The sequence below is a fragment of the Pseudophryne corroboree genome, chromosome 5 (assembly GCF_028390025.1).
Source record: "Pseudophryne corroboree isolate aPseCor3 chromosome 5, aPseCor3.hap2, whole genome shotgun sequence".
NCBI classification, from domain to species: domain Eukaryota; kingdom Metazoa; phylum Chordata; class Amphibia; order Anura; family Myobatrachidae; genus Pseudophryne; species Pseudophryne corroboree.
The window spans coordinates 583,999,247-584,026,040 of NC_086448.1; the positions used below are offsets into that span (position 1 = coordinate 583,999,247).

The 26,794-nt window shown below is 49.3% G+C and overlaps 1 protein-coding gene across 1 annotated transcript in view; it reads right to left on the bottom strand.

Moving 5' to 3' along the window:
- TIMM21 (translocase of inner mitochondrial membrane 21) overlaps positions 1 to 16,037 on the bottom strand; it is a 98,179-nt gene extending 82,142 nt beyond the window's left edge. The window contains exon 1 of the mRNA XM_063923378.1: positions 15,961 to 16,037. Coding sequence (XP_063779448.1) covers positions 15,961 to 16,030 — 70 coding nt within the window. The 5' untranslated portion in view covers positions 16,031 to 16,037. The remainder of the gene's footprint in view (positions 1 to 15,960) is intronic.
- Between the last annotated feature and the right edge of the window lie 10,757 nt (positions 16,038 to 26,794).

Here is a 26,794-nt window from a genome sequence, read left to right on the forward strand (position 1 = left end):
CCATGTAATCCCCCTCGTCCAGGCTTGCAATAACCGCCCTGACCGATTCCATCTTGAACTTGAATTTTTTTATGTATGTGTTCAAGGATTTCAAATTTAAAATGGGTCTCACCGAACCGTCCGGTTTCGGCACCACAAATAGTGTGAAATAGTAACTCCGGCCTTGTTGAAGTAGGGGTACCTTGATTATCACCTGCTGGGAATACAGCTTGTGAATTGTCGCTAGCACCGCCTCCCTGTCTGAGGGAGCAATCGGCAAGGCAGATTTTAGGAACCGGTGGGGTGGAGACGCCTCGAATTCCAGTTTGTACCCCTGAGATACTATTTGAAGGATCCAGGGATCCACCTGTGAGCGAGCCCACTGATCGCTGAAATTCTTGAGGCGTCCCCCCACCGTACCTGGCTCCGCCTGTGGAGCCCCACCGTCATGCGGCGGACTTGGAAGAAGAAGCGGGGGAGGACTTTTGCTCCTGGGAACCTGCTATTTTTTGCAGCCTTTTTCCCCTACCTCTGCCTCTGGACAGAAAAGACCCGCCTTTTCCACGCTTGTTTTTCTGGGTCCGAAAGGACTGAACCTGATAAAACGGCGCCTTCTTAGGCTGTGAGGGGACATGGGGTAAAAATGCTGACTTCCCAGACGTTGCTGTGGAAACTAGGTCCGAGAGACCATCCCCAAATAATTCCTCACCCTTATATGGCAAAACTTCCATGTGCCTTTTAGAATCTGCATCTCCTGTCCACTGGCGAGTCCATAAGCCTCTCCTAGCAGAAATGGACAATGCACTTACTTTAGATGCCAGCCGGCAGATTTCCCTCTGTGCATCTCTCATATATAAGACTGAGTCTTTGATATGGTCTATGGTTAGCAGGATCGTGTCTCTGTCTAATGTGTCAATATTTTCTGACAGTTTATCTGACCACGCAGCGGCAGCACTGCACATCCATGCTGACGCAATAGCTGGCCTAAGTATAATGCCTGAGTGTGTATATACAGACTTCAGGATAGCCTCCTGCTTTCTATCAGCAGGTTCCTTGAGGGCAGCCGTATCCGGAGACGGTAGTGCCACCTTTTTAGACAAACGTGTGAGCGCTTTATCCACCTTAGGAGGTGTTTCCCAACGTGACCTATCCTCTGGCGGGAAAGGGAACGCCATTAGTACCTTCTTAGGAATCACCAATTTTTTATCAGGAAAGCCCACGCTTCTTCACACACTTCATTTAATTCATCTGATGGGGGAAAAACTACGGGTAGTTTTTTCTCCCCAAACATAATACCCTTCTTTGTGGTACCTGTATTTATATCAGAAATGTGTAACACCTCTTTCATTGCCTCAATCATGCAGTGAATGGCCTTAGTGGGCATCAGGTTAGACTCATCGTCGTCGACACTGGTGTCAGTATCAGTGTCGACATCTGGGTCTGCGGTCTGAGGTAGCGGCCGTTTTAGAGCCCCTGATGACCTGTGAGACGCCTGGACAGGCACGAGCTGAGAAGTCGGCTGTCCCACATTTGGCATGTCGTCAAATTTCTTATGTAAGGAGTCTATACGTGCACTCATTTCTTTCCATAAGCTCAACCACTCAGGTGTCTGCCCCGCAGGGGGTGACATCCCTTCTAAAGGCATCTGCTCCGTCTCCACATCATTATCCTCATCAAACATGTCGACACAGCCGTACCGACACACCGCACACACACAGGGAATGCTCCAACAGAGGACAGGACCCACAAAAGCCCTTTGGGGGGACAGAGTGAGAGTATGCCAGCACACACCAGAGCGCTATATAATGCAGGGACTAACTGAGTTATGTCCCCTATAGCTGCTTTTTCTATATAAAAGTATACTGCGCCTAAATTTAGTGCCCCCCCTCTCTTTTTTACCCTTTTCTGTAGTGTAGACTGCAGGGGAGAGCCAGGGAGCTTCCTTCCAGCGGATCTGTGAAGGAGAAATGGCGCCAGTGTGCTGAGGGAGATAGCTCCGCCCCTTTTCCGCGGACTATTCTCCCGCTTTTTCCTATATTCTGGCAGGGGTATTTTCCACATATATAGCCTCTGGGGCTATATATTGTGGTATTTTTGCCAGCCAAGGTGTTATTATTGCTTCTCAGGGCGCCCCCCCCCAGCGCCCTGCACCCTCAGTGACCGGAGTGTGAAGTGTGTGTGAGGAGCAATGGCGCACAGCTGCAGTGCTGTGCGCTACCTTGGTGAAGACTGATGTCTTCTGCCGCCGATTTTCCGGACCTCTTCTTGCTTCTGGCTCTGTAAGGGGGACGGCGGCGCGGCTCCGGGACCGAACACCAAGGCTGGGCCTGCGGTCGATCCCTCTGGAGCTAATGGTGTCCAGTAGCCTAAGAAGCCCAAGTTGGCTGCAAGCAGGCAGGTTCGCTTCTTCTCCCCTTAGTCCCTCGCTGCAGTGAGCCTGTTGCCAGCAGGTCTCACTGAAAATAAAAAACCTAATTTCTATACTTTCTTTCTAAAGGCTCAGGAGAGCCCCTAGTGTGCATCCAACCTCGGCCGGGCACAAAATCTAACTGAGGCTTGGAGGAGGGTCATAGTGGGAGGAGCCAGTGCACACCAGGTAGTCATAAATCTTTCTAGAGTGCCCAGCCTCCTTCGGAGCCCGCTATTCCCCATGGTCCTTACGGAGTTCCCAGCATCCACTAGGACGTCAGAGAAATCAAATTTATTAACCCATGGAGGTCTAGATTTGGAGTCACACTCAAAATTAAAGTGGAAAAAACACACTACAGGCTGATCCAACTTTGATGTAATGTCCTTAAAACAAGTTAAAATGAGGCTCAGTAGTGTGTGTGGCCTCTAGTGTGTATGACCTCCCTACAACGCCTGGGCATGCTCCTGATGAGGTGGCGGATTGTCTCCTGAGGGATCTCCTCCCAGACCTGGACTAAAGCATCCGCCAACTCCTGGACAGTCTGTGGTGCAACGTGGCATTGGTGGATGGAGCGAGACATGATGTCCCAGATGTGCTCAATTGGATTCAGGTCTGGGAAACGGGCGGGCCAATCCATAGCATCAATGCCTTCGTCTTGCAGGAACTGCTGACACACTCCAGCCACATGAGGTCTAGCATGGTCTTGCATTAGGAGGAACCCAGGGCCAACCGCACCAGCATATGGTCTCACAAGGGGTCTGAGGATCTCATCTTGGTACCTAATGGCAGTCAGGCTTCCTCTGGCGAGCACATGGAGGGCTGTGCGGCCCCCCAAAGAAATGCTACCCCACACCATTACTGACCCACTGCCAAACCGGTAATGCTGGAGGATGTTGCAGGCAGCAGAACGTTCTCCTTGGCGTCTCCAGACTCTGTCACATGTGCTCAGTGAGAACCTGCTTTCATCTGTGAAGAGCACAGGGCGCCAGTGGCGAATTTGCCAATCTTGGTATTCTCTGGCAAATGCCAAACGTCCTGCACGGTGTTGGGCTGTAAGCACAACCCCCACCTGTGGACGTCGGGCCCTCATACCACCCTCATGGAGTCTGTTTCTGATCGTTTGAGTAGACACATTCACATTTGTGGCTTGCTGGAGGTCATTTTGCAGGGATCTGGCAGTGCTCCTCTTATTCCTCCTTGCCCAAAGGCGGAGGTATCGGTCCTGCTGCTGGGTTGTTGCCCTCCTACGGCCTCCTCCACGTCTCCTGATGTACTGGCCTGTCTCCTGGTAGTGCCTCCATGCTCTGGACACTACGCTGACAGACACAGCAAAACTTCTTGCCACAGCTCGCATTGATGTGCCATCCTGGATAAGCTGCACTACCTGAGCCACTTGTGTGGGTTGTAGACTCCGTCTCATGCTACCACTAGAGTGAAAGCACCGCCAACTTTCAAAAGTGACCAAAACATCAGCCAGAAAGCATAGGAGCTGAGAAGTGGTCTGTGGTCACCACCTGCAGAACAACTCCTTTATGGAGGGTGTCTTGCTAATTGCCTATAATTTCCTCCTGTTGTCTATTCCATTTGCACAACAGCATATGAAATTGATTGTCAATCAGTGTTGCTTCCTAAGTGGACAGTTTGATTTTTACAGAAGTGTGATTGACTTGGAGTTACATTGTGTTGTTTAAGTGTTCCCTTTATTTTTTTGAGCAGTGTATTTACATATGTATGTTCAATTTATTTTTATTTTTTTACCTGCTGTGCGCATCATGCGTAATGCTAATCTGACCCCTAACAGCGCATGCGTCAAAATATTATTCTTCGTAGAAAAAAAGCATTAGTTTACCTATTAAATGCAGACATGGCGAACATGCATCCATCCAAAAATAAGATTTTAAACCTACCGGTAAATCTTTTTCTCCTAGTCCGTAGAGGATGCTGGGGACTCCGTAAGGACCATGGGGTATAGACAGGCTCCGCAGGAGACATGGGCACTATAAAGAACTTTAGAATGGGTGTGCACTGGCTCCTCCCTCTATGCCCCTCCTCCAGACCTCAGTTAGAGAAACTGTGCCCAGAGGAGACGGACAGTACGAGGAAAGGATTTTTGTTAATCCAAGGGCAAGATTCATACCAGCCCACACCATCCACACCGTATAACCTGGAATATACGCAACCAGTTAACAGTATGAACAAAACAGTATCAGCCAACGACTGATCTTAACTGTAACATAACCCTTATGTAAGCAATAACTATATACAAGTCATGCAGAAATATGTCCGCACTGGGACGGGCGCCCAGCATCCTCTACGGACTAGGAGAAAAAGATTTACCGGTAGGTTTAAAATCTTATTTTCTCTTACGTCCTAGAGGATGCTGGGGACTCCGTAAGGACCATGGGGTTTATACCAAAGCTCCAGACCGGGCGGGAGAGTGCGGACGATTCTGTAGCACCGACTGAGCAAACATGAGGTCCTCCTCAGCCAGGGTATCAAACTTGTAGAATTTTGCAAAAGTGTTTGAACCCGACCAAGTAGCTGCTCGGCAAAGCTGTAAGGCCGAGACGCCTCGGGCAGCCGCCCAAGAAGAGCCCACCTTCCTAGTGGAATGGGCCTTTACTGAATTTGGTAACGGCAATCCTGCCGTAGAATGAGCCTGCTGAATCGTGTTACAGATCCAGCGAGCAATAGTCTGCTTAGAAGCAGGAGTGCCAACCTTGTTGGCTGCATACAGGACAAACAGTGCCTCTGTTTTCCTAACCCAAGCCGTCCTGGCTACGTAAATTTTTAAGGCCCTGACTACATCAAGGGATTTAGAATCCTCCAAGTCTCCCGTAGCCACAGGCACCACAATAGGTTGGTTCATATGAAACGATACCACCTTAGGCAAAAACTGAGTCCTCAACTCTGCTCTATCCTCATGGAAAATGAGATAGGGGCTCTTATGAGATAAGCCGCCAATTCGGACACCCGCCTTGCAGATGCCAAGGCCAACAACATGACCACTTTCCAAGTGAGAAACTTTAATTCAACTGTTTGAAGAGGTTCAAACCAGTGAGATTTTAGGAACTGTAACACCACGTTAAGGTCCCATGGTGCCACTGGGGGCACAAAAGGAGGTTGGATGTGTAGCACTCCCTTTACAAAAGTTTGGACTTCTGGGAGAGAAGCCAATTCCTTCTGGAAGAATATAGATAGGGCCGAAATCTGTACCTTAATGGAGCCTAGCTTTAGGCCCATATCCACTCCTGTCTGTAGAAAGTGGAGAAAATGGCCCAAGTGGAAACCTTCTGTAGGAGCATTCTTGGCTTCACACCAAGATACATACTTCCTCCAGATACGGTGATAATGTTTCGCCGTCACTTCCTTCCTAGACTTTATCAGAGTAGGGATGACTTCTTCCGGAATACCCTTCCCCGCTAGGATTCGGTGTTCAACCGCCATGCAGTCAAACGTAACCGCGGTAAGTCTTGGAACACGCAGGGTCCCTGCTGCAACAGGTCCTCCCCGAGAGGAAGAGGCCACGGATCTTCTGTGAGCATCTCCTGAAGATCTGAATACCAGGCCCTTCGAGGCCAATCTGGGACAATGAGTATTGTCTGTATTCTTTTTCATCTTGTGATTCTCAATATTTTTGAGATGAGAAGAGGAGGGAACACATAGAATGACTGAAACACCCATGGTGTCACCAGGGCGTCCACCGCTACTGCCTGAGGGTCCCTTGACCTGGCGCAATACCTCCGAAGCTTCTTGTTGAGGCGTGATGCCATCATGTCTATTTGAGGAAGTCCCCAAAAACTTGTTATCTCTGCAAAGACTTCTTGATGAAGTCCCCACTCTCCTGGATGGAGATCGTGTCTGCTATGGAAGTCTGCTTCCCAGTTGTCCACTCCCCGAATGAATACCGCTGACAGAGCGCTTACGTGATTTTCTGCCTAGCGCAGAATCCTGGTGGCTTCCGCCATTGCCACTTTGCTCCTTGTCCCGCCTTGGTGATTTACATGAGCCACGGCTGTGACGTTGTCTGATTGAATCAGAACCGGTAGGTCGCGAAGAAGATTCTCCGCTTGTCGTAGGCCGTTGTATATGGCCCTTAATTCCAGTATGTTGATGTGTCGACAAGCCTCCTGGCTTGACAACAGTCCCTGAAAATTCCTTCCTTGTGTGACTGCTCCCCATCCTCGGAGGCTCGCGTCCGTGGTTATCAGAACCCAGTCTTGAATGCCGAACCTGCGACCCTCTAGAAGGTGAGCACTCTGCAACCACCACAGGAGAGACACCCTGGCCCTGAGGGACAGGCTTATCTTCTGATGTATTTGTAGATGGGACCCCGACCACTTGTCCAGAAGGTCCCACTGAAATGTCCTCGCATGAAACCTGCCGAAGGGGATGGCCTCGTAGGCTGCCACCATTTTTCCCAGAAATCGAGTGCATTGATGAACCAACACTCTTTTTGGTTTTAGCAGGTCTCTGACCATGTTATGGAGGTCCTGGGCTTTTTCCATTGGGAGAAAAACCCTCTTCTGTTCCGTGTCCAGAATCATGCCTAGGAATGATAGTCGAGTCATTGGAATCAATTGCGACTTTGGCAGATTTAGAATCCAACCGTGCTGTTGTAGCACTCTCAGGGAGAGTGACATGCTTTTCAGCAATTGATCTCTCGATCTCACTTTTATTAGGAGATCGTCCAAGTACGGGATAATTGTGAATCCCTGCCTGCGCAGGAGCACCATCATCTCCGCCATCACCTTGGTGAAAATCCTCGGGCCGTGGAAAGCCCAAACGGCAACGTCTGAAACTGGTAATAACAGTCCTGTACAGCGAATCTCAGGTACTCCTGATAAGGAGGATATATGGGGACATGAAGGTATGCATCCTTTATGTCCAGTGACACCATAAAATCCCCCCCTTCCAGACTGGAGATCACTGCCCGGAGCGATTCCATCTTGAATTTGAACCTTTTCAAGTACAGGTTTAGGGATTTCAGATTTAAAATGGGTCTGACCGAGCCATCCGGCTTCGGGACCACGAACCTGGTTGAATAGTACCCTTTTCCCTGTTGGACTAGGGGAACCGTGACAATCACTTGCTGTTGACACAGCTTTTTAATTGCAGCTAACACTACTTCCCTCTCTGGGGGAGAAGCTGGCAAGGCCGATTTGAAAAATCAGCGAGGGGGCACCTCTTCGAATTCTAGTTTGTAGCCTTGGGATACAATTACCATCGCCCAAGGATCCACGTCTGACAGAAGCCAGACCTGGCTGAAGAGTCGGAGACGAGCCCCCACCGGTGCGGACTCCCTCAGTGGAGCCTCAGCGTCATGCGGTGGATTTAGTAGAAGCCGGGGAGGACTTCTGTTCCTGGGAGTTAGCCGAAGCAGGCGTTCTTTTCCCTCTATCCTTACCTCTGGCGAGGAAGGATGAGCCCCGACCTCTTCTGGACTTATGCGACCGAAAGGACTGCATCTGATATTGTGGAGTTTTCTTTTGCTGTGGGGGAACAAAAGGCAAAAAAGCAGATTTACCCGCGGTAGCTGTGGAAACCAGGTCTGCGAGACCTTCCCCAAATAAAACTTCACCTTTGTAAGGTAAAACCTCCATATGCTTCTTTGAGTCGGCATCACCCGTCCATTGGCGGGTCCACAGGGCTCGCCTAGCAGAAATCGCCATGGCGTTGGCTCTTAAACCTAGCAGCCCAACGTCTCTCTGAGCGTCTCTCATATATAAGACTGCGTCTTTAATGTGACCTAAGGTCAATAAAATGGCATCCCTATCTAGGGTATCAATGTCAGCTGACAAGGAATCTGTCCAAGCTGCAACCGCGTTACATACCCATGCAGATGTTATTGCCGTTCTGAGTAAAGTCCCCGTATGTGTATAAATAAGAATTTACTTACCGATAATTCTATTTCTCGGAGTCCGTAGTGGATGCTGGGGTTCCTGAAAGGACCATGGGGAATAGCGGCTCCGCAGGAGACAGGGCACAAAAAGTAAAGCTTTAGGATCAGGTGGTGTGCACTGGCTCCTCCCCCTATGACCCTCCTCCAAGCCTCAGTTAGGATACTGTGCCCGGACGAGCGTACACAATAAGGAAGGATTTTGAATCCCGGGTAAGACTCATACCAGCCACACCAATCACACTGTACAACCTGTGATCTGAACCCAGTTAACAGTATGATAACAGCGGAGCCTCTGAAAAGATGGCTCACAACAATAATAACCCGATTTTTGTAACTATGTACAAGTATTGCAGATAATCCGCACTTGGGATGGGCGCCCAGCATCCACTACGGACTCCGAGAAATAGAATTATCGGTAAGTAAATTCTTATTTTCTCTATCGTCCTAGTGGATGCTGGGGTTCCTGAAAGGACCATGGGGATAATACCAAAGCTCCCAAACGGGCGGGAGAGTGCGGATGACTCTGCAGCACCGAATGAGAGAACTCCAGGTCCTCCTTAGCCAGGGTATCAAATTTGTAGGATTTTACCAACGTGTTTGCCCCTGACTAAATAGCCGCTCGGCAAAGTTGTAAAGCCGAGACCCCTCGGGCAGCCGCCCAAGATAAGCCCACCTTCCTTGTGGAATGGGCATTTACATATTTTGGCTGTGGCAGGCCTGCCACAGAATGTGCAAGCTGAATTGTATTACACATCCAACTAGCAATAGTCTGCTTAGAAGCAAGAGCACCCAGTTTGTTGGGTGCATACAGGATAACAGCAAGTCAGTTTTCCTGACTCCAGCCGTCCTGGAACCTATATTTACAGGGCCCTGACAACATCTAGCAACCTGGAGTCCTCCAAGTCCCTAGTAGGCGCAAGGCACCAAAATAAGCTGGTTCAGGTGAAACACTGACACCACCTTAGGGAGAGAACTGGGGACGAGTCCGCAGCTCTGCCCTGTCCAAATGGACAACCAGATATGGGCTTTTTTGAGAAAAAAACCACCAATTTGACACTCGCCTGGTCCAGGCCAGGGCCAAGAGCATGGTCACTTTTCATGTGAGATGCTTCAAATCCACAGATTTGACTGGTTTTAAACCAATGTGATTTGAGGAATCCCAGAACTACGTTGAGATCCCACAGTGCCACTGGAGGCACAAAAGGGGGTTGTATATGCAATACTCCCTTGACAAACTTCTGGACTTCAGGAACTGAAGCCACTTCTTTCTGGAAGAAAATCGACAGGGCCGAAATTTGAACCTTAATGGACCCCAATTTGAGGCCCATAGACACTCCTGTTTGCAGGAAATGCAGGAATCGACCGAGTTGAAATTTCTTCGTGGGGCCTTTCTGGCCTCACACCACGCAACATATTTTTGCCACATGTGGTGATAATGTTGTGCGGTCACCTCCTTTCTGGCTTTGACCAGGGTAGGAATGACCTCTTCCGGAATGCCTTTTTCCCTTAGGATCCGGCGTTCCACCGCCATGCCGTCAAACGCAGCTGCGGTAAGTCTTGGAACAGACATGGTACTTGCTGAAACAAGTCCCTTCTTAGCGGCAGAGGCCATAAGTCCTCTGTGAGCATCTCTTGAAGTTCCGGGTACCAAGTCCTTCTTGGCCAATCCGGAGCCATGAGTATAGTTCTTACTCCTCTACGTCTTATAAGTCTCAGTACCTTAGGTATGAGAAGCAGAGGATGGAACACATACACCGACTGGTACATCCATGGTGTTACCAGAACGTCCACAGCTATTGCCTGAGGGTCTCTTAACCTGGCGCAATACCTGTCCCGTTTTTTGTTCAGACGGGACGCCATCATGTCCACCTTTGGTATTTCCCAACGGTTTACAATCATGTGGAAAACTTCCCGATGAAGTTTCCACTCTGCCGGGTGGAGGTCGTGCCTGCTGAGGAAGTCTGCTTCCCAGTTTCCATTCCCGGAATGAAACACTGCGGACAGTGCTATCACATGATTTTCCGCCCAGCGAAAAGTCCTTGCAGTTTTTGCCATTGCCCTCCTGCTTCTTGTGCCGCCCTGTCTATTTACGTGGGCGACTGCCGTGATGTTTTTCCCACTGGATCAATACCGGCTGACCTTGAAGCAGAGGTCTTGCTAAGCTTAGAGTATTATAAATTTACCCTTAGCTCCAGTATATTTATGTGGAGAAAAGTCTCCAGACTTGATCACACTCCCTGGAAATTTTTTCCTTGTGTGACTGCTCCCCAGCCTCTCGGGCTGGCCTCCGTGGTCACCAGCATCCAATCCTGAATGCCGAATCTGCAGCCCTCTAGAAGATGAGCACTCTGTAACCACCACAGGAGAGACACCCTTGTCCTTGGATATAGGGTTATCCGCTGATGCATCTGAAGATGCGATCCGGACCATTTGTCCAGCAGATCCCACTGAAAAATTCTTGCGTGAAATCTGCCGAATGGAATTGCTTCGTAGGAAGTCACCATCTTTACCAGGACCCTTGTGCAATGATGCACTGATTTTAGGAGGTTCCTGACTAGCTCGGATAACTCCCTGGCTTTCTCTTCCGGGAGAAACACCTTTTTCTGGACTGTGTCCAGAATCATCCCTAGGCACAGCAGACGTGTCGTCGGGATCAGCTGCGATTTTGGAATATTTAGAATCCACCCGTGCTGTTGTAGCAGTATCCGAGATAGTGCTACTCCTACCTCCAACTGTTCCCTGGACTATGCCCTTATCAGGAGATCGTCCAAGTAAGGGATAATTAAGACGCCTTTTCTTCGAAGAAGAATCATCATTTCGGCCATTACCTTAGTAAAGACCCGGGGTGCCGTGGACAATCCAAACGGCAGCGTCTGAAACTGATAGTGACAGTTCTGCACCACGAACCTGAGGTACCCTTAGTGAGAAGGGCAAATTTGGGACATAGAGGTAAGCATCCCTGATGTCCCGGGACACTATATAGTCCCCTTCTTCCTGTTCGTTATCACTGCTCTGAGTGACTCCATCTTGATTTGAACCTTTGTAAGTGTTCAAAAATTTTTTAGATTTAGAATAAGTCTCACCTAGCCTTCTGGCTTCAGTACCACAATATAGTGTGGAATAATACCCCTTTTCTTGTAGTAGGAGGGGTAATTTAATTATCACCTGCTGGGAATACAGCTTGTGAATTTTTTTCCCATACTGCCTCCTTGTCGGAGGGAGACCTTGGTAAAGCAGACTTCAGGAGCCTGCGAAGGGGAAACGTCTCGACATTCCAATCTGTACCCCTGGGATACTACTTGTAGGATCCAGGGGTCCTGTACGGTCTCAGCGCCATGCTGAGAACTTGTCAGAAGCGGTGGAACGCTTCTGTTCCTGGGAATGGGCTGCCTGCTGCAGTCTTCTTCCCTTTCCTCTATCCCTGGGCAGATATGATCTTATAGGGACGAAAGGACTGAGGCTGAAAAGACGGTGTCTTTTTCTGCAGAGATGTGACTTAGGGTAAAAACGGTGGATTTTCCAGCAGTTGCCGTGGCCACCAGGTCCGATGGACCGACCCCAAATAACTCCTCTTCCTTTATACGGCAATACACCTTTGTGCCGTTTGGAATCTGCATCACCTGACCACTGTCGTGTCCATAACATCTTCTGGCAGTTATGGACATCGCATTTACTCTTGATGCCAGAGTGCAAATATCCCTCTGTGCATCTCGCATATATAGAAATGCATCCTTTAAATGCTCTATAGTCAATAAAATACTGTCCCTGTCAAGGGTATCAATATTTTTAGTCAGGGAATCCGACCAAGCCACCCCAGCTCTGCACATCCAGGCTGAGGCGATCGCTGGTCGCAGTATAACACCAGTATGTGTGTATATACTTTTTATGATATTTTCCAGCCTCCTGTCAGCTGGTCCTTGAGGACGGCCCTATCTATAGACGGTACCGCCACTTGTTTTGATAAGCGTGTGAGCGCCTTATCCACCCTAAGGGGTGTTTCCCAACGCGCCCTAACTTCTGGCGGGAAAGGGTATACCGCCCATAATTTTCTATCGGGGGGAACCCACGCATCATCACACACTTTATTTAATTTATCTGATTCAGGAAAAACTATGGTAGTTTTTTCACATCCCACATAATACCCTCTTTTGTGGTACTTGTAGTATCAGAAATATGTAACACCTCCTTCATTGCCTTTAACGTGTGGCCCTAATAAGGAATACGTTTGTTTATTCACCGTCGACACTGGATTCAGTGTCCCTGTCTGTGTCGACCGACTAAAGTAAACGGGCGTTTTAAAACCCCTGACGGTGTTTTTGAGACGTCTGGACCGGTACTAATTGTTTGTCGGCCGTCTCATGTCGTCAACCGACCTTGCAGCGTGTTGACATTATCACGTAATTCCCTAAATAAGCCATCCATTCCGGTGTCGACTCCCTAGAGAGTGACATCACCATTACAGGCAATTGCTCCGCCTCCTCACCAACATCGTCCTCCTACATGTCGACACACACGTACCGACACACAGCACACACACAGGGAATGCTCTGATAGAGGACAGGACCCACTAGCCCTTTGGAGAGACAGAGGGAGAGTTTGCCAGCACACACCAAAAACGCTATAATTATATAGGGACAACCTTATATAAGTGTTTTCCCTTATAGCATCTTTTTTATATATTTCTAACGCCAAATTAGTGCCCCCCCTCTCTGTTTTAACCCTGTTTCTGTAGTGCAGTGCAGGGGAGAGCCTGGGAGCCTTCCCTCCAGCCTTTCTGTGAGGGAAAATGGCGCTGTGTGCTGAGGAGATAGGCCCCGCCCCTTTTTCGGCGGCCTCGTCTCCCGCTCTTAACGGATTCTGGCAGGGGTTAAATATCTCCATATAGCCTCCGGAGGCTATATGTGAGGTATTTTTAGCCAAAATAGGTTTTCATTTGCCTCCCAGGGCGCCCCCCTCCCAGCGCCCTGCACCCTCAGTGACTGCCGTGTGAAGTGTGCCGAGAGGAAAATGGCGCACAGCTGCAGTGCTGTGTGCTACCTTTAGAAGACTGAGGAGTCTTCTGCCGCCGATTCTGGACCTCTTCTTATTTCAGCATCTGCAAGGGGGCCGGCGGCAAGGCTCCGGTGACCATCCAGGCTGTACCTGTGATCGTCCCTCTGGAGCTGATGTCCAGTAGCCAAGAAGCCAATCCATCCTGCACGCAGGTGAGTTCACTTCTTCTCCCCTAAGTCCCTCGTTGCAGTGATCCTGTTGCCAGCAGGACTCACTGTAAAATAGAAAACCTAAGCTAAACTTTTCTAAGCAGCTCTTTAGGAGAGCCACCTAGATTGCACCCTTCTCGGCCGGGCACAAAAATCTAACTGGCTTGGAGGAGGGTCATAGGGGGAGGAGCCAGTGCACACCACCTGATCGGAAAGCTTTACTTTTGTGCCCTGTCTCCTGCGGAGCCGCTGTTCCCCATGGTCCTTTCAGGAACCCCAGCATCCACTAGGACGATAGAGAAATAATTTTTTCAGAGAAACTCAGGAGAGCTCCCTGTAATGCACCCAGTCTCCTCTGGGCACAGGATCTAACTGAGGTCTGGAGGAGGTGCATAGAGGGAGGAGCCAGTGCACACCCATTCTAAAGTTCTTTATAGTGCCCATGTCTCCTGCGGAGCCAGTCTATACCCCATGGTCCTTACGGAGTCCCCAGCATCCTCTAGGACGTAAGAGAAAGATGGATGTGGGATGCTGATCGCCCATACCTAATACGCAAGGCATGCTACATAAACTGGCACAGTATTCTCTCTGCATCAGGTTTAAGGTGTGTACACACGGAGCGATATGGCTCAGCGATTTTGACTATATAGTAAAGATTGCTAAGAAAGTTAGTGCATAACGTACCGTGTGGCCCATAGCCAGAATCGCTTGCACACTTAGTCAAAATCGATGGTAAAGATAGTCAAAATCGCTTACTGCCAGTTCAAGGTAAATCGCTCAGTCAAAATTGCTCCCTGTGTATGCATCATTAGAAGGGAGAGGTATCAAATCTTGAAGAGATAATGTGAAGTTGCCCATAGCAATCAGCTTCTGTCACTTTATAGACCGACTAGATAAATGATATTGTAGCTGTAAGCCGATTGGTTGTTAAGGCAACGCCTTATACCTCTCCTCCTAGTGTGAAAATGGCAATTTTTCACAAGGAGATAGATTAAATCAGGAAGGTTGTGGTACTGTAGGTCAGCCAATTTAAAGAGATTTATGAATATCAGAGTGCAGCCATTCAGTTTCCTATCCTCAGTTTTATACCCCAAACAATTCTATGCTTTTTACTAAATAACTTTAGTATATTTGTATCACATAAAAGGACAAACAGAAGAATTTAAGATGATCTATTCAGCAGAAGACAGGAGGAAACTGCATGGATCCCTGGCCTGGATGGAAGATACCTTTTTGTGCTGTAGTTTGCTGGAGGTTGCCTGCTGGCTCCTTGCCCTGCACAGACACACGCTTGTTCTGCTGCTCCCGGACCTGCAGCAAGCCTCTGCCTGTAAAGAAGGGCTGCACCCTGGAGCGAGGGGAGGAAGAAGGGGCCCCTCGTTTCAAAGTTTCTAAACAGAGGAGACTGCCAGGCACTAACCTGTGCCGCTCCGGACACTGCAGATGGTAGTACAGGAGACTGCTAGGGGCAGCTCTCCGCAGGTACTGGCAGAGAATCATCGCAGCCCCTCTCACCTGTCACCCCCTGATCATACAGCAACATGCACCAGCATTAGCCGACTGCAGCACTGAATGAACTTCATGTGTCCTCCTGAGCGGTGGACAGGCCCCTCTCTCTGCAGCCTGAGAGCAGTCGCATGCGGATAGCTAGACCCAGTGCAGGAGGATTGTGGGAGTTGTAGTTCCACACGCCATCGCTCCTGCTCTGTGTGCTGCGCCCGGGACTGCATTTCCCGACCTGCACCCCCGCTGCATGCGGCTGACTGAGCGGCGCCGGCGCTATAAGGAACCCGGCCTTTCTGGTGCGATCGGTTCATGTTCAGGACAAACTATTTAAAAACGAAATAAATGTGGGATTTGCACTAATCCCAATCCCCTGCCCGCTGTATGCATCAGTCCCAGTCATTGACCGCCCGGCCCGGGTGACTAGTTGTGGACTGCACAGGATTATGGGAACTGTAGTTCAAATAATTAGTAAATCCCAAACTGTCCCGGATATATAGACTCCGAATGACCCTGACTGGCACCAAGAGCTGTCCATATTGTATTATGCATTAATGGCACTGGCACACAGGATGTACTCCAGGGTGTAGGAGTTCCCTCCCTCGCCTTGGCTTCCACATCATGTGGTGTGATAGGATATTGTTCTGACTATTGCACATGCATAGCACGTCCAGCCTACACAGCACGCGTAACATGCTGCTGCCTCAGGAGGAGGAAAGGAAGCGGCCGTGGGTTGGGAAATGGAAATCGCTCGGGCAAATACATTAGCATTATTCGTCACCTTCTCATGTATTCTATGCACACAGTCATAATCATTATGCAGATAAACAGTGTACTGTACACACACAAACATATACACACACTATCCTGATCTATTCCTAACGATCACTACATGACCTGTACACTAATGCTGCATTCAGATCGCAAATGCCGAATCCTACCCGGTAAGAGAAACGTGTACTTACCGGGTGGGATCCGGCATTTGCGCTCCGTTGCTGCCTTTCCGACCCGGCAATAAACCGGGTCGGTTGCCATAGCAGCGGAGGGCGCAGCAGGGGCGGGGGTGGAGGCGGCGCCGGGAGATGCCTATGCTGTGAATGGGAGCCGTGTCGCATCGGAACGTCTCCCATTCACACTACGCCTGACCCGGTAATCAACCCGGTAATAACCCTTCTATTTTACCGGGTTGAATCACCGGGTCAGGCGACCCGCTAATTCTGAAAAGGACCTTTCACATCGCACACTGACCCGTTTCGACACTGCAATATGCCGTGTCGATACCGGGTTTTTAGTGCGATGTGAAAGGGGTAATACTGTGACACATAATCATCTGCAAGTGCATATTCCCCGGGATCATTACTTTTAATGTATGTACACTTATGCTGCATTCACACCGCAAATGCCGGGTCCTACCCGGTAAGACAAACGTGTACTTACCGGGTGGGATCCGGCATTTGCGCTCCGTTGCAGGCTTCCCGACCCGGCAATATACCGGGTCGGTTGCCATGACAACGGAGGCCACAGCAGGGGCGGGGGTGGAGGCGGCGTCGGGAGATGAGCTCATCTCCAGCGCCGCCTCTCCCTATCTTGTGAATGGGAACCGTGTCGCATCGACACGGCTCCCATTCACACCGCACCTGACCCGGTAATCAACCCGGGTAAAACCCTTCTTTTTTACCGGGTTGATTTACCGGGTCAGGCGACCCGCTAAATCGCCCAGTGTGCTTTCACATCGCACACTGACCCGGTTCGACACGGCAATATGCCGTGTCGGTACCGGGTTATTTGTGCGATGTGAAAGGGGTATTACTGTATACAGTGACACATAATCTGCATATTCCCAGGGATCACTACTAAATGTCTGTACACTTACTGTGTACAGTGACACATAATCATCTGCATATTCCTAGTGATCACTACTAAATGTCTGTACAGGCGTAAGTTCGTCACAGTTGCCCGGAGGCAAGATAAATATTGGTGCCCCCCTATTTCCTATATTAAGATAAATATATGTATGTATGTGTGTGTGTGTATATATATATATATATATAATATACGTGTGTGTGTGCGTGTGTGTACATGGAGTGTTCTGAAAAAAAATGTATATACTTATTTAATTGATTTTTTTTTAAATCACACATTTCTTAGCAGTCACATCCAGGATTAGAACCCATGACCTGCTACACTAACAGCAGACACTTTACTGATGGAGATATTTGCTCCTATAGAGGAAGCTTGAGAATTCTAACTATATGAAGTTACATGTATTTGTCAGAGTAGTATCTTCATATAGTTAAAATTCTCATTCTTCCTATACAGGAGCAAACAGCTTTATCAGTAAGGTGTCTGCTTCCAGTGTAATCGGTCGTGGGTTCTAATCCTGGGTGTGACACTTATTCAGTATAATAAAGAGGGTGTGATTTGTAAGGTGCTGGGACCAGAGGAAGCCAGCCACTGAAAAGACAGCAACAGCTATCAATTAACTTATTTCAATGGTGTCACAGAATGAGAGGAGAGGTGCCCCCTTCAGAGCAGGAGCCCGGCAGCAGATGACTCCATTGCCTCCCAGAGTTCTGCCTCTGTGTACACTTACTGTGTACAGTGACACATAATCATCTGCATATTCCCAGGGATCACTACTAAAATGTCTGTACACTTATAGAGTGACACATAATCATCTGCATATTCCCAGGGATCACTACTAAAAGTTCCGGTATAAATGGTCGACAATGTTAAGGTCGACCACTATTGGCCGACATGGACAAATGGTTGACACATGAAAGGCTGGCACATAAAAAGGTTGACATGGATTTTTGAACTGTCCCCCCCCCCCCCCCCCCCCCGTAACATGACCAGGAACCCCAATTAGTGTACCGCGTGGCTCGCTTTGCTCGGCACAGGTTACCATTCCCAATCGTAGTCCACTTGGATGGTATAGTATGAAAAAGTTAAAAAAAAAAAAAAAAGCCATGTCAACCTTTTCATGTGTCGACCATTTTCATGTGTTGACCATGTCAATGTTGACCAATAGTGGTCAACCTAATGACTGTTGACCTTAACATTATCGACCATCTGAACGGTTACCACTACTAAATGCCCTGTACACTTATACAGTGACACATACTAATCTGATTTTCTCTAACGTCCTAGTGGATGCTGGGGACTCCGAAAGGACCATGGGGAATAGCGGCTCCGCAGGAGACTGGGCACAAAGTAAAAGCTTTAGGACTAGCTGGTGTGCACTGGCTCCTCCCCCTATGACCCTCCTCCAAGCCTCAGTTAAGATTTTGTGCCCGAACGAGAAGGGTGCAATCTAGGTGGCTCTCCTGAGCTGCTTAGAGTAAAAGTTTAAATAGGTTTTTTTATTTTCAGTGAGACCTGCTGGCAACAGGCTCACTGCATCGAGGGACTAAGGGGAGAAGAAGCGAACTCACCTGCGTGCAGAGTGGATTGGGCTTCTTAGGCTACTGGACATTAGCTCCAGAGGGACGATCACAGGCCCAGCCATGGATGGGTCCCGGAGCCGCGCCGCCGGCCCCCTTACAGAGCCAGAAGAGTGAAGAGGTCCGGAAAATCGGCGGCAGAAGACGTCCTGTCTTCAATAAGGTAGCGCACAGCACCGCAGCTGTGCGCCATTGCTCTTAGCACACTTCACACTCCGGTCACTGAGGGTGCAGGGCGCTGGGGGGGGGGCGCCCTGGGACGCAATGAAAATACCTTAAATGGCTAAAAATACATCACATATAGCTCCTGGGCTATATGGATGTATTTAACCCCTGCCAGTTTTCCACAAAAAAGCGGGAGAAAGGCCGCCAAAAAAGGGGCGGAGCCTATCTCCTCAGCACACAAGCGCCATTTTTTCCTCACAGCTCCGTTGGAGGAAGGCTCCCTGACTCTCCCCTGCTGTCCTGCACAACAGAAACAGGGTAAAACAAGCACTAAATTGGCATATTAATATACAGCAGCTATATTAGGGAAAAACACTTATATAAGGTTATTCCTGTATATATATAGCGCTCTGGTGTGTGCTGGCAAACTCTCCCTCTGTCTCCCCAAAGGGCTAGTGGGGTCCTGTCCTCTATCAGAGCATTCCCTGTGTGTGTGCTGTGTGTCGGTACGCTGTGTCGACATGTATGAGGAGGAAAATGGTGTGGAGGCGGAGCAATTGCCTGTGATAGTGATGTCACCCCCTAGGGAGTCGACACCTGACTGGATGGTCTTATGGAAAGAATTACGTGATAGTGTCGGCACTTTACAAAAGACTGTTGACGACATGAGACAGCCGGCAAATCAGTTAATACCTGTACAGGCGTCTCAAACACCGTCAGGGGCTATAAAACGCCCGTTACCTCAGGTCGATACAGACACTGACACGGACACTGACTCCAGTGTCGACGGTGAGGAAACAAACGTATTTTCCAGTAGGGCCACACGTTACATGATCACGGCACTGAAGGAGGTTTTGAACATTTCTGATACTACAAGTACCACAAAAAAGGGTGTTATGTGGGGTGTGAAAAAACTACCCGTAGTTTTTCCTGAATCAGATGAATTAAATGAGGTGTGTGATGAAGCGTGGGTTTCCCCCGATAAAAAACTGCTAATTTCTAAAAAATTATTGGCATTATACCCTTTCCCACCAGAGGTTAGGGCGCGTTGGGAAACACCCCCTAGCATAGATAAGGCGCTCACACGCTTATCAAAACAAGTGGCGTTACCGTCCCCTGATACGGCCGCCCTCAAGGAACCAGCTGATAGGAAGCTGGAAAATATCCTTAAAAGTATATACACACATACTGGTATTATACTGCGACCAGCAATCGCCTCAGCCTGGATGTGCAGTGCTGGGGTGGCTTGGTCGGATTCCCTGACTGAAAATATTGATACCCTGGACAGGGACAATATATTATTGACTATAGAGCATTTAAAGGATGCATTTCTATATATGCGAGATGCACAGAGGGATATTTGAACTCTGGCATCAAGAGTAAGTGCGATGTCCATTTCTGCCAGAAGAGGATTATGGACGCGACAGTGGTCAGGGGATGCGGATTCCAAACGGCATATGGAAGTATTGCCGTATAAAGGGGAGGAGTTATTTGGGGTCGGTCTATCGGACCTGGTGGCCACGGCAACGGCTGGAAAATCCACCTTTTTACCCCAAGTCACCTCGCAGCAGAAAAAGATACCGTCTTTTCAGGCTCAGTCCTTTCGTCCCCATAAGGGCAAGCGGGCAAAAGGCCACTCATATCTGCCCCGGGGCAGAGGAAGGGGAAAAAGACTGCAGCAAACAGCCTCTTCCCACGAACAGAAGCCCTCCCCCGCTTCTGCCAAGTCCTCAGCATGACGCTGGGGCCTTACAAGCGGACTCAGGCACGGTGGGGGCCCGTCTCAAGAATTTCAGCGCGCAGTGGGCACACTCGCAAGTGGACCCCTGGATCCTGCAGGTAGTATCTCAGGGGTACAAATTGGAATTCGAGACGTCTCCCCCTCGCCGGTTCCTGAAGTCTGCTTTACCAACGTCTCCCCCCGACAGGGAGGCGGTATTGGAAGCCATTCACAAGCTGTATTCCCAGCAGGTGATAATCAAGGTACCCCTCCTACAACAGGGAAAGGGGTATTATTCCACGCTGTTTGTGGTACCGAAGCCGGACGGCTCGGTGAGACCCATTTTAAATCTGAAATCCTTGAACACTTACATAAAAAGGTTCAAGTTCAAGATGGAGTCACTCAGAGCAGTGATAGCGAACCTGGAAGAAGGGGACTATATGGTGTCTCTGGACATCAAGGATGCTTACCTCCATGTCCCAATTTGCCCTTCTCACCAAGGGTACCTCAGGTTTGTGGTACAGAACTGTCACTATCAGTTTCAGACGCTGCCGTTTGGATTGTCCACGGCACCCCGGGTCTTTACCAAGGTAATGGCCGAAATGATGATTCTTCTTCGAAGAAAAGGCGTCTTAATTATCCCTTACTTGGACGATCTCCTGATAAGGGCAAGGTCCAGAGAACAGTTAGAGGTCGGAGTAGCACTATCTCAAGTAGTACTACGACAGCACGGATGGATTCTAAATATTCCAAAATCACAGCTGATTCCGACGACACGTCTGCTGTTCCTAGGGATGATTCTGGACACAGTACAGAAAAAGGTGTTTCTCCCGGAGGAGAAAGCCAAGGAGTTATCCGACCTAGTCAGGAACCTCCTAAGACCAGGCCAAGTGTCAGTACATCAAAAGGGTCCTGGGAAAGATGGTGGCTTCTTACGAAGCCATTCCATTCGGCAGATTCCACGCAAGAACTTTTCAGTGGGATCTGCTGGACAAATGGTCCGGATCGCATCTTCAAATGCATCAGTGGATAACCCTGTCTCCAAGGACAAGGGTGTCTTTCCTGTGGTGGTTACAGAGTGCTCATCTCCTAGAGGGCCGCAGATTCGGCATTCAGGATTGGGTCCTGGTGACCACGGATGCCAGCCTGAGAGGCTGGGGAGCAGTCACACAGGGAAGAAATTTCCAGGGCTTGTGGTCAAACATGGAAACGTCACTTCACATAAATATCCTGGAACTAAGGGCCATTTACAATGCCCTAAGTCAGGCAAGACCTCTGCTTCAGGGTCAGCCGGTGTTGATCCAGTCGGACAACATCACGGCAGTCGCCCACGTAAACAGACAGGGCGGCACAAGAAGCAGGAGGGCAATGATGGAAGTGGCAAGGATTCTTCGCTGGGCGGAAAATCATGTGATAGCACTGTCAGCAGTGTTCATTCCGGGAGTGGACAACTGGGAAGCAGACTTCCTCAGCAGACACGATCTTCACCCGGGGGAGTGGGGACTTCACCCAGAAGTCTTCCACATGATTGTGAACCGTTGGGAAAAACCAAAGGTGGACATGATGGCGTCCCGCCTCAACAAAAAACTGGACAGATATTGCGCCAGGTCAAGGGACCCTCAGGCAATAGCTGTGGACGCTCTGGTAACACCGTGGGTGTACCAGTCAGTGTATGTGTTCCCTCCTCTTCCTCTCATACCAAAAGTACTGAGAATCATAAGAAGGAGAGGAGTAAAGACTATATTCGTGGCTCCGGATTGGCCAAGAAGGACTTGGTACCCGGAAATTCAAGAGATGCTCACGGAAGACCCGTGGCCTCTACCTCTAAGAAAGGACCTGCTCCAGCAGGGACCATGTCTGTTCCAAGACTTACCGCGGCTGCGTTTGACGGCATGGCGGTTGAACGCCGGATCCTGAAGGAAAAAGGCATTCCGGATGAAGTCATCCCTACCCTGATCAAAGCCAGGAAGGATGTAACCATACAACATTATCACCGTATTTGGCGTAAATATGTTGCGTGGTGCGAGGCCAGGAAGGCCCCTACAGAGGAATTTCAACTGGGTCGTTTCCTGCATTTCCTGCAAACAGGACTGTCTATGGGCCTCAAATTAGGGTCCATTAAGGTTCAAATTTCGGCCCTGTCAATATTCTTCCAAAAAGAACTGGCTTCTGTTCCTGAAGTTCAGACGTTTGTCAAGGGAGTACTGCATATACAGCCTCCTTTTGTGCCTCCAGTGGCACCTTGGGATCTCAATGTAGTTTTGGGATTCCTAAAATCACATTGGTTTGAACCACTCACCACTGTGGACTTAAAATATCTCACATGGAAAGTGGTAATGCTGTTAGCCCTGGCTTCAGCCAGGCGTGTCTCAGAATTGGCGGCTTTATCCTATAAAAGCCCTTACCTAATTTTTCATACGGACAGGGCAGAATTGAGGACTCGTCCTCAATTTCTTCCTAAGGTGGTTTCAGCATTTCACTTAAACCAGCCTATTGTGGTGCCTGCGGCTACTAGGGACTTGGAGGATTCCAAGTTGCTGGACGTAGTCAGGGCCCTGAAAATATATGTTTCCAGGACGGCTGGAGTCAGAAAATCTGATGCGCTGTTTATCCTGTATGCACCCAGCAAGCTGGGTGCTCCTGCTTCTAAGCAGACGATTGCTCGTTGGATTTGTAGTACAATTCAGCTTGCACATTCTGTGGCAGGCCTGCCACAGCCAAAATCTGTAAAAGCCCATTCCACACGGAAAGTGGGCTCATCTTGGGCGGCTGCCCGAGGGGTCTCGGCTTTACAACTTTGCCGAGCAGCTACTTGGTCAGGGGCAAACACGTTTGCTAAATTCTACAAATTTGATACCCTGGCTGAGGAGGACCTGGAGTTCTCTCATTCGGTGCTGCAGAGTCATCCGCACTCTCCCGCCCGTTTGGGAGCTTTGGTATAATCCCTATGGTCCTTTCGGAGTCCCCAGCATCCACTAGGACGTTAGAGAAAATAAGAATTTACTTACCGATAATTCTATTTCTCATAGTCCGTAGTGGATGCTGGGCGCCCATCCCAAGTGCGGATTGTCTGCATTACTTGTACATAGTTATTGTTACAAAAATCGGGTTATTGTTGTTGTGAGCCATCTTTTCAGAGGCTCCTTCTGTTATCATGCTGTTAACTGGGTTCAGATCACAAGTTGTACGGTGTGATTGGTGTGGCTGGTATGAGTCTTACCCGGGATTCAAAATCCTTCCTTATTGTGTACGCTCGTCCGGGCACAGTATCCTAACTGAGGCTTGGAGGAGGGTCATAGGGGGAGGAGCCAGTGCACACCAGCTAGTCCTAAAGCTTTTACTTTGTGCCCAGTCTCCTGCGGAGCCGCTATTCCCCATGGTCCTTTCGGAGTCCCCAGCATCCACTACGGACTATGAGAAATAGAATTATCGGTAAGTAAATTCTTATTATTCCCAGGGATCACTGCGTGGCATGCCCTGTACACTTATATAGTGACATATAATCTGTATTTCTCTAACGTCCTAGTGGATGCTGGGGACTCCGAAAGGACCATGGGGAATAGCGGCTCCGCAGGAGACTGGGCACAAAAGTAAAAGCTTTAGGACTACCTGGTGTGCACTGGCTCCTCCCCCTATGACCCTCCTCCAAGCCTCAGTTAGATTTTTGTGCCCGAACGAGAAGGATGCATACTAAGGGGCTCTTCTGAGCTGCTTAGAGTAAAAGTTTAAAGTAGGTTTTTTATTTTCAGTGAGATCTGCTGGCAACAGGCTCACTGCACCGAGGGACTAAGGGGAGAAGAAGCGAACTCACCTGCGTGCAGAGTGGATTGGGCTTCTTAGGCTACTGGACATTAGCTCCAGAGGGACGATCACAGGCCCAGCCATGGATGGGTCCCAGAGCCGCGCCGCCGGCCCCCTTACAGAGCCAGAAGACTGAAGAGGTCCGGAAAATCGGCGGCAGAAGACGTCCTGTCTTCAATAAGGTAGCGCACAGCACCGCAGCTGTGCGCCATTGCTCTCAGCACACTTCACACTCCGGTCACTGAGGGTGCAGGGCGCTGGGGGGGGCGCCCTGAGACGCAATAAAAATACCTTTTTTGGCAAAAAATACATCACATATAGCTCCTGGGCTATATGGATGCATTTAACCCCTGCCAATTTTTCCATAAAAAAGCGGGAGAAAGGCCGCCGAGAAGGGGGCGGAGCCTATCTCCTCAGCACTCTGGCGCCATTTTTTCCTCACAGCTCCGTTGAAGGAAGGCTCCCTGACTCTCCCCTGCAGTCCTGCACTACAGAAACAGGGTAAAACAAGAGAGGGGGGGCAATAATTTGGCAGATAAATATATACAGCAGCTATATCAGGGAAAAACACTTATATAAGGTTATCCCTATATATATATAGCGCTCTGGTGTGTGCTGGCAAACTCTCCCTCTGTCTCCCCAAAGGGCTAGTGGGGTCCTGTCCTCTATCAGAGCATTCCCTGTGTGTGTGCTGTGTGTCGGTACGTTGTGTCGACATGTATGAGGAGGAAAATGGTGTGGAGGCGGAGCAATTGCCTGTGTTAGTGATGTCACCCCCTAGGGAGTCGACACCTGACTGGATTGTCTTATGGAAAGAATTACGTGATAGTGTCAGCACTTTACAAAAGACTGTTGACGACATGAGACAGCCGGCAAATCAGTTAATACCTGTACAGGCGTCTCAAACACCGTCAGGGGCTATAAAACGCCCGTTACCTCAGGTCGATACAGACACTGACACGGACACTGACTCCAGTGTCGACGGTGAGGAAACAAACGTATTTTCCAGTAGGGCCACACGTTACATGATCACGGCAATGAAGGAGGTTTTGAACATTTCTGATACTACAAGTACCACAAAAAAGGGTATTATGTGGGGTGTGAAAAAACTACCCGTAGTTTTTCCTGAATCAGATGAATTAAATGAGGTGTGTGATGAAGCGTGGGTTTCCCCCGATAAAAAACTGCTAATTTCTAAAAAATTATTGGCATTATACCCTTTCCCGCCAGAGGTTAGGGCACGTTGGGAAACACCCCCTAGGGTAGATAAGGCGCTCACACGCTTATCAAAACAAGTGGCGTTACCATCTCCTGATACGGCCGCCCTCAAGGAACCAGCTGATAGGAAGCTGGAAAATATCCTAAAAAGTATATACACACATACTGGTATTATACTGCGACCAGCAATCGCCTCAGCCTGGATGTGCAGTGCTGGGGTGTCTTGGTCGGATTCCCTGACTGAAAATATTGATACCCTGGACAGGGACAATATATTATTGACTATAGAGCATTTAAAGGATGCATTTTTATATATGCGTGATGCACAGAGGGATATTTGCACTCTGGCATCAAGAGTAAGTGCGATGTCCATTTCTGCCAGAAGAGGGTTATGGACGCGACAGTGGTCAGGTGATGCGGATTCCAAACGGCATATGGAAGTATTGCCGTATAAAGGGGAGGAGTTATTTGGGGTCGGTCTATCGGACCTGGTGGCCACGGCAACGGCTGGGAAATCCACCTTTTTACCCCAGGTCACCTCTCAGCAGAAAAAGATACCGTCTTTTCAGGCTCAGTCCTTTCGTCCCCATAAGGGCAAGCGGGCAAAAGGCCACTCATATCTGCCCCGGGGCAGAGGAAGGGGAAAAAGACTGCAGCAGACAGCCTCTTCCCACGAACAGAAGCCCTCCCCCGCTTCTGCCAAGTCCTCAGCATGACGCTGGGGCCTTACAAGCGGACTCAGGCACGGTGGGGGCCCGTCTCAAGAATTTCAGCGCGCAGTGGGCTCACTCGCAAGTGGACCCCTGGATCCTGCAGGTAGTATCTCAGGGGTACAAATTGGAATTCGAGACGTCTCCCCCTCGCCGGTTCCTGAAGTCTGCTTTACCAACGTCTCCCCCCGACAGGGAGGCGGTATTGGAAGCCATTCACAAGCTGTATTCCCAGCAGGTGATAATCAAGGTACCCCTCCTACAACAGGGAAAGGGGTATTATTCCACGCTGTTTGTGGTACCGAAGCCGGACGGCTCGGTGAGACCCATTTTAAATCTGAAATCCTTGAACACTTACATAAAAAGGTTCAAGTTCAAGATGGAGTCACTCAGAGCAGTGATAGCGAACCTGGAAGAAGGGGACTATATGGTGTCTCTGGACATCAAGGATGCTTACCTCCATGTCCCAATTTGCCCTTCTCACCAAGGGTACCTCAGGTTTGTGGTACAGAACTGTCACTATCAGTTTCAGACGCTGCCGTTTGGATTGTCCACGGCACCCCGGGTCTTTACCAAGGTAATGGCCGAAATGATGATTCTTCTTCGAAGAAAAGGCGTCTTAATTATCCCTTACTTGGACGATCTCCTGATAAGGGCAAGGTCCAGAGAACAGTTAGAGGTCGGAGTAGCACTATCTCAAGTAGTACTACGACAGCACGGATGGATTCTAAATATTCCAAAA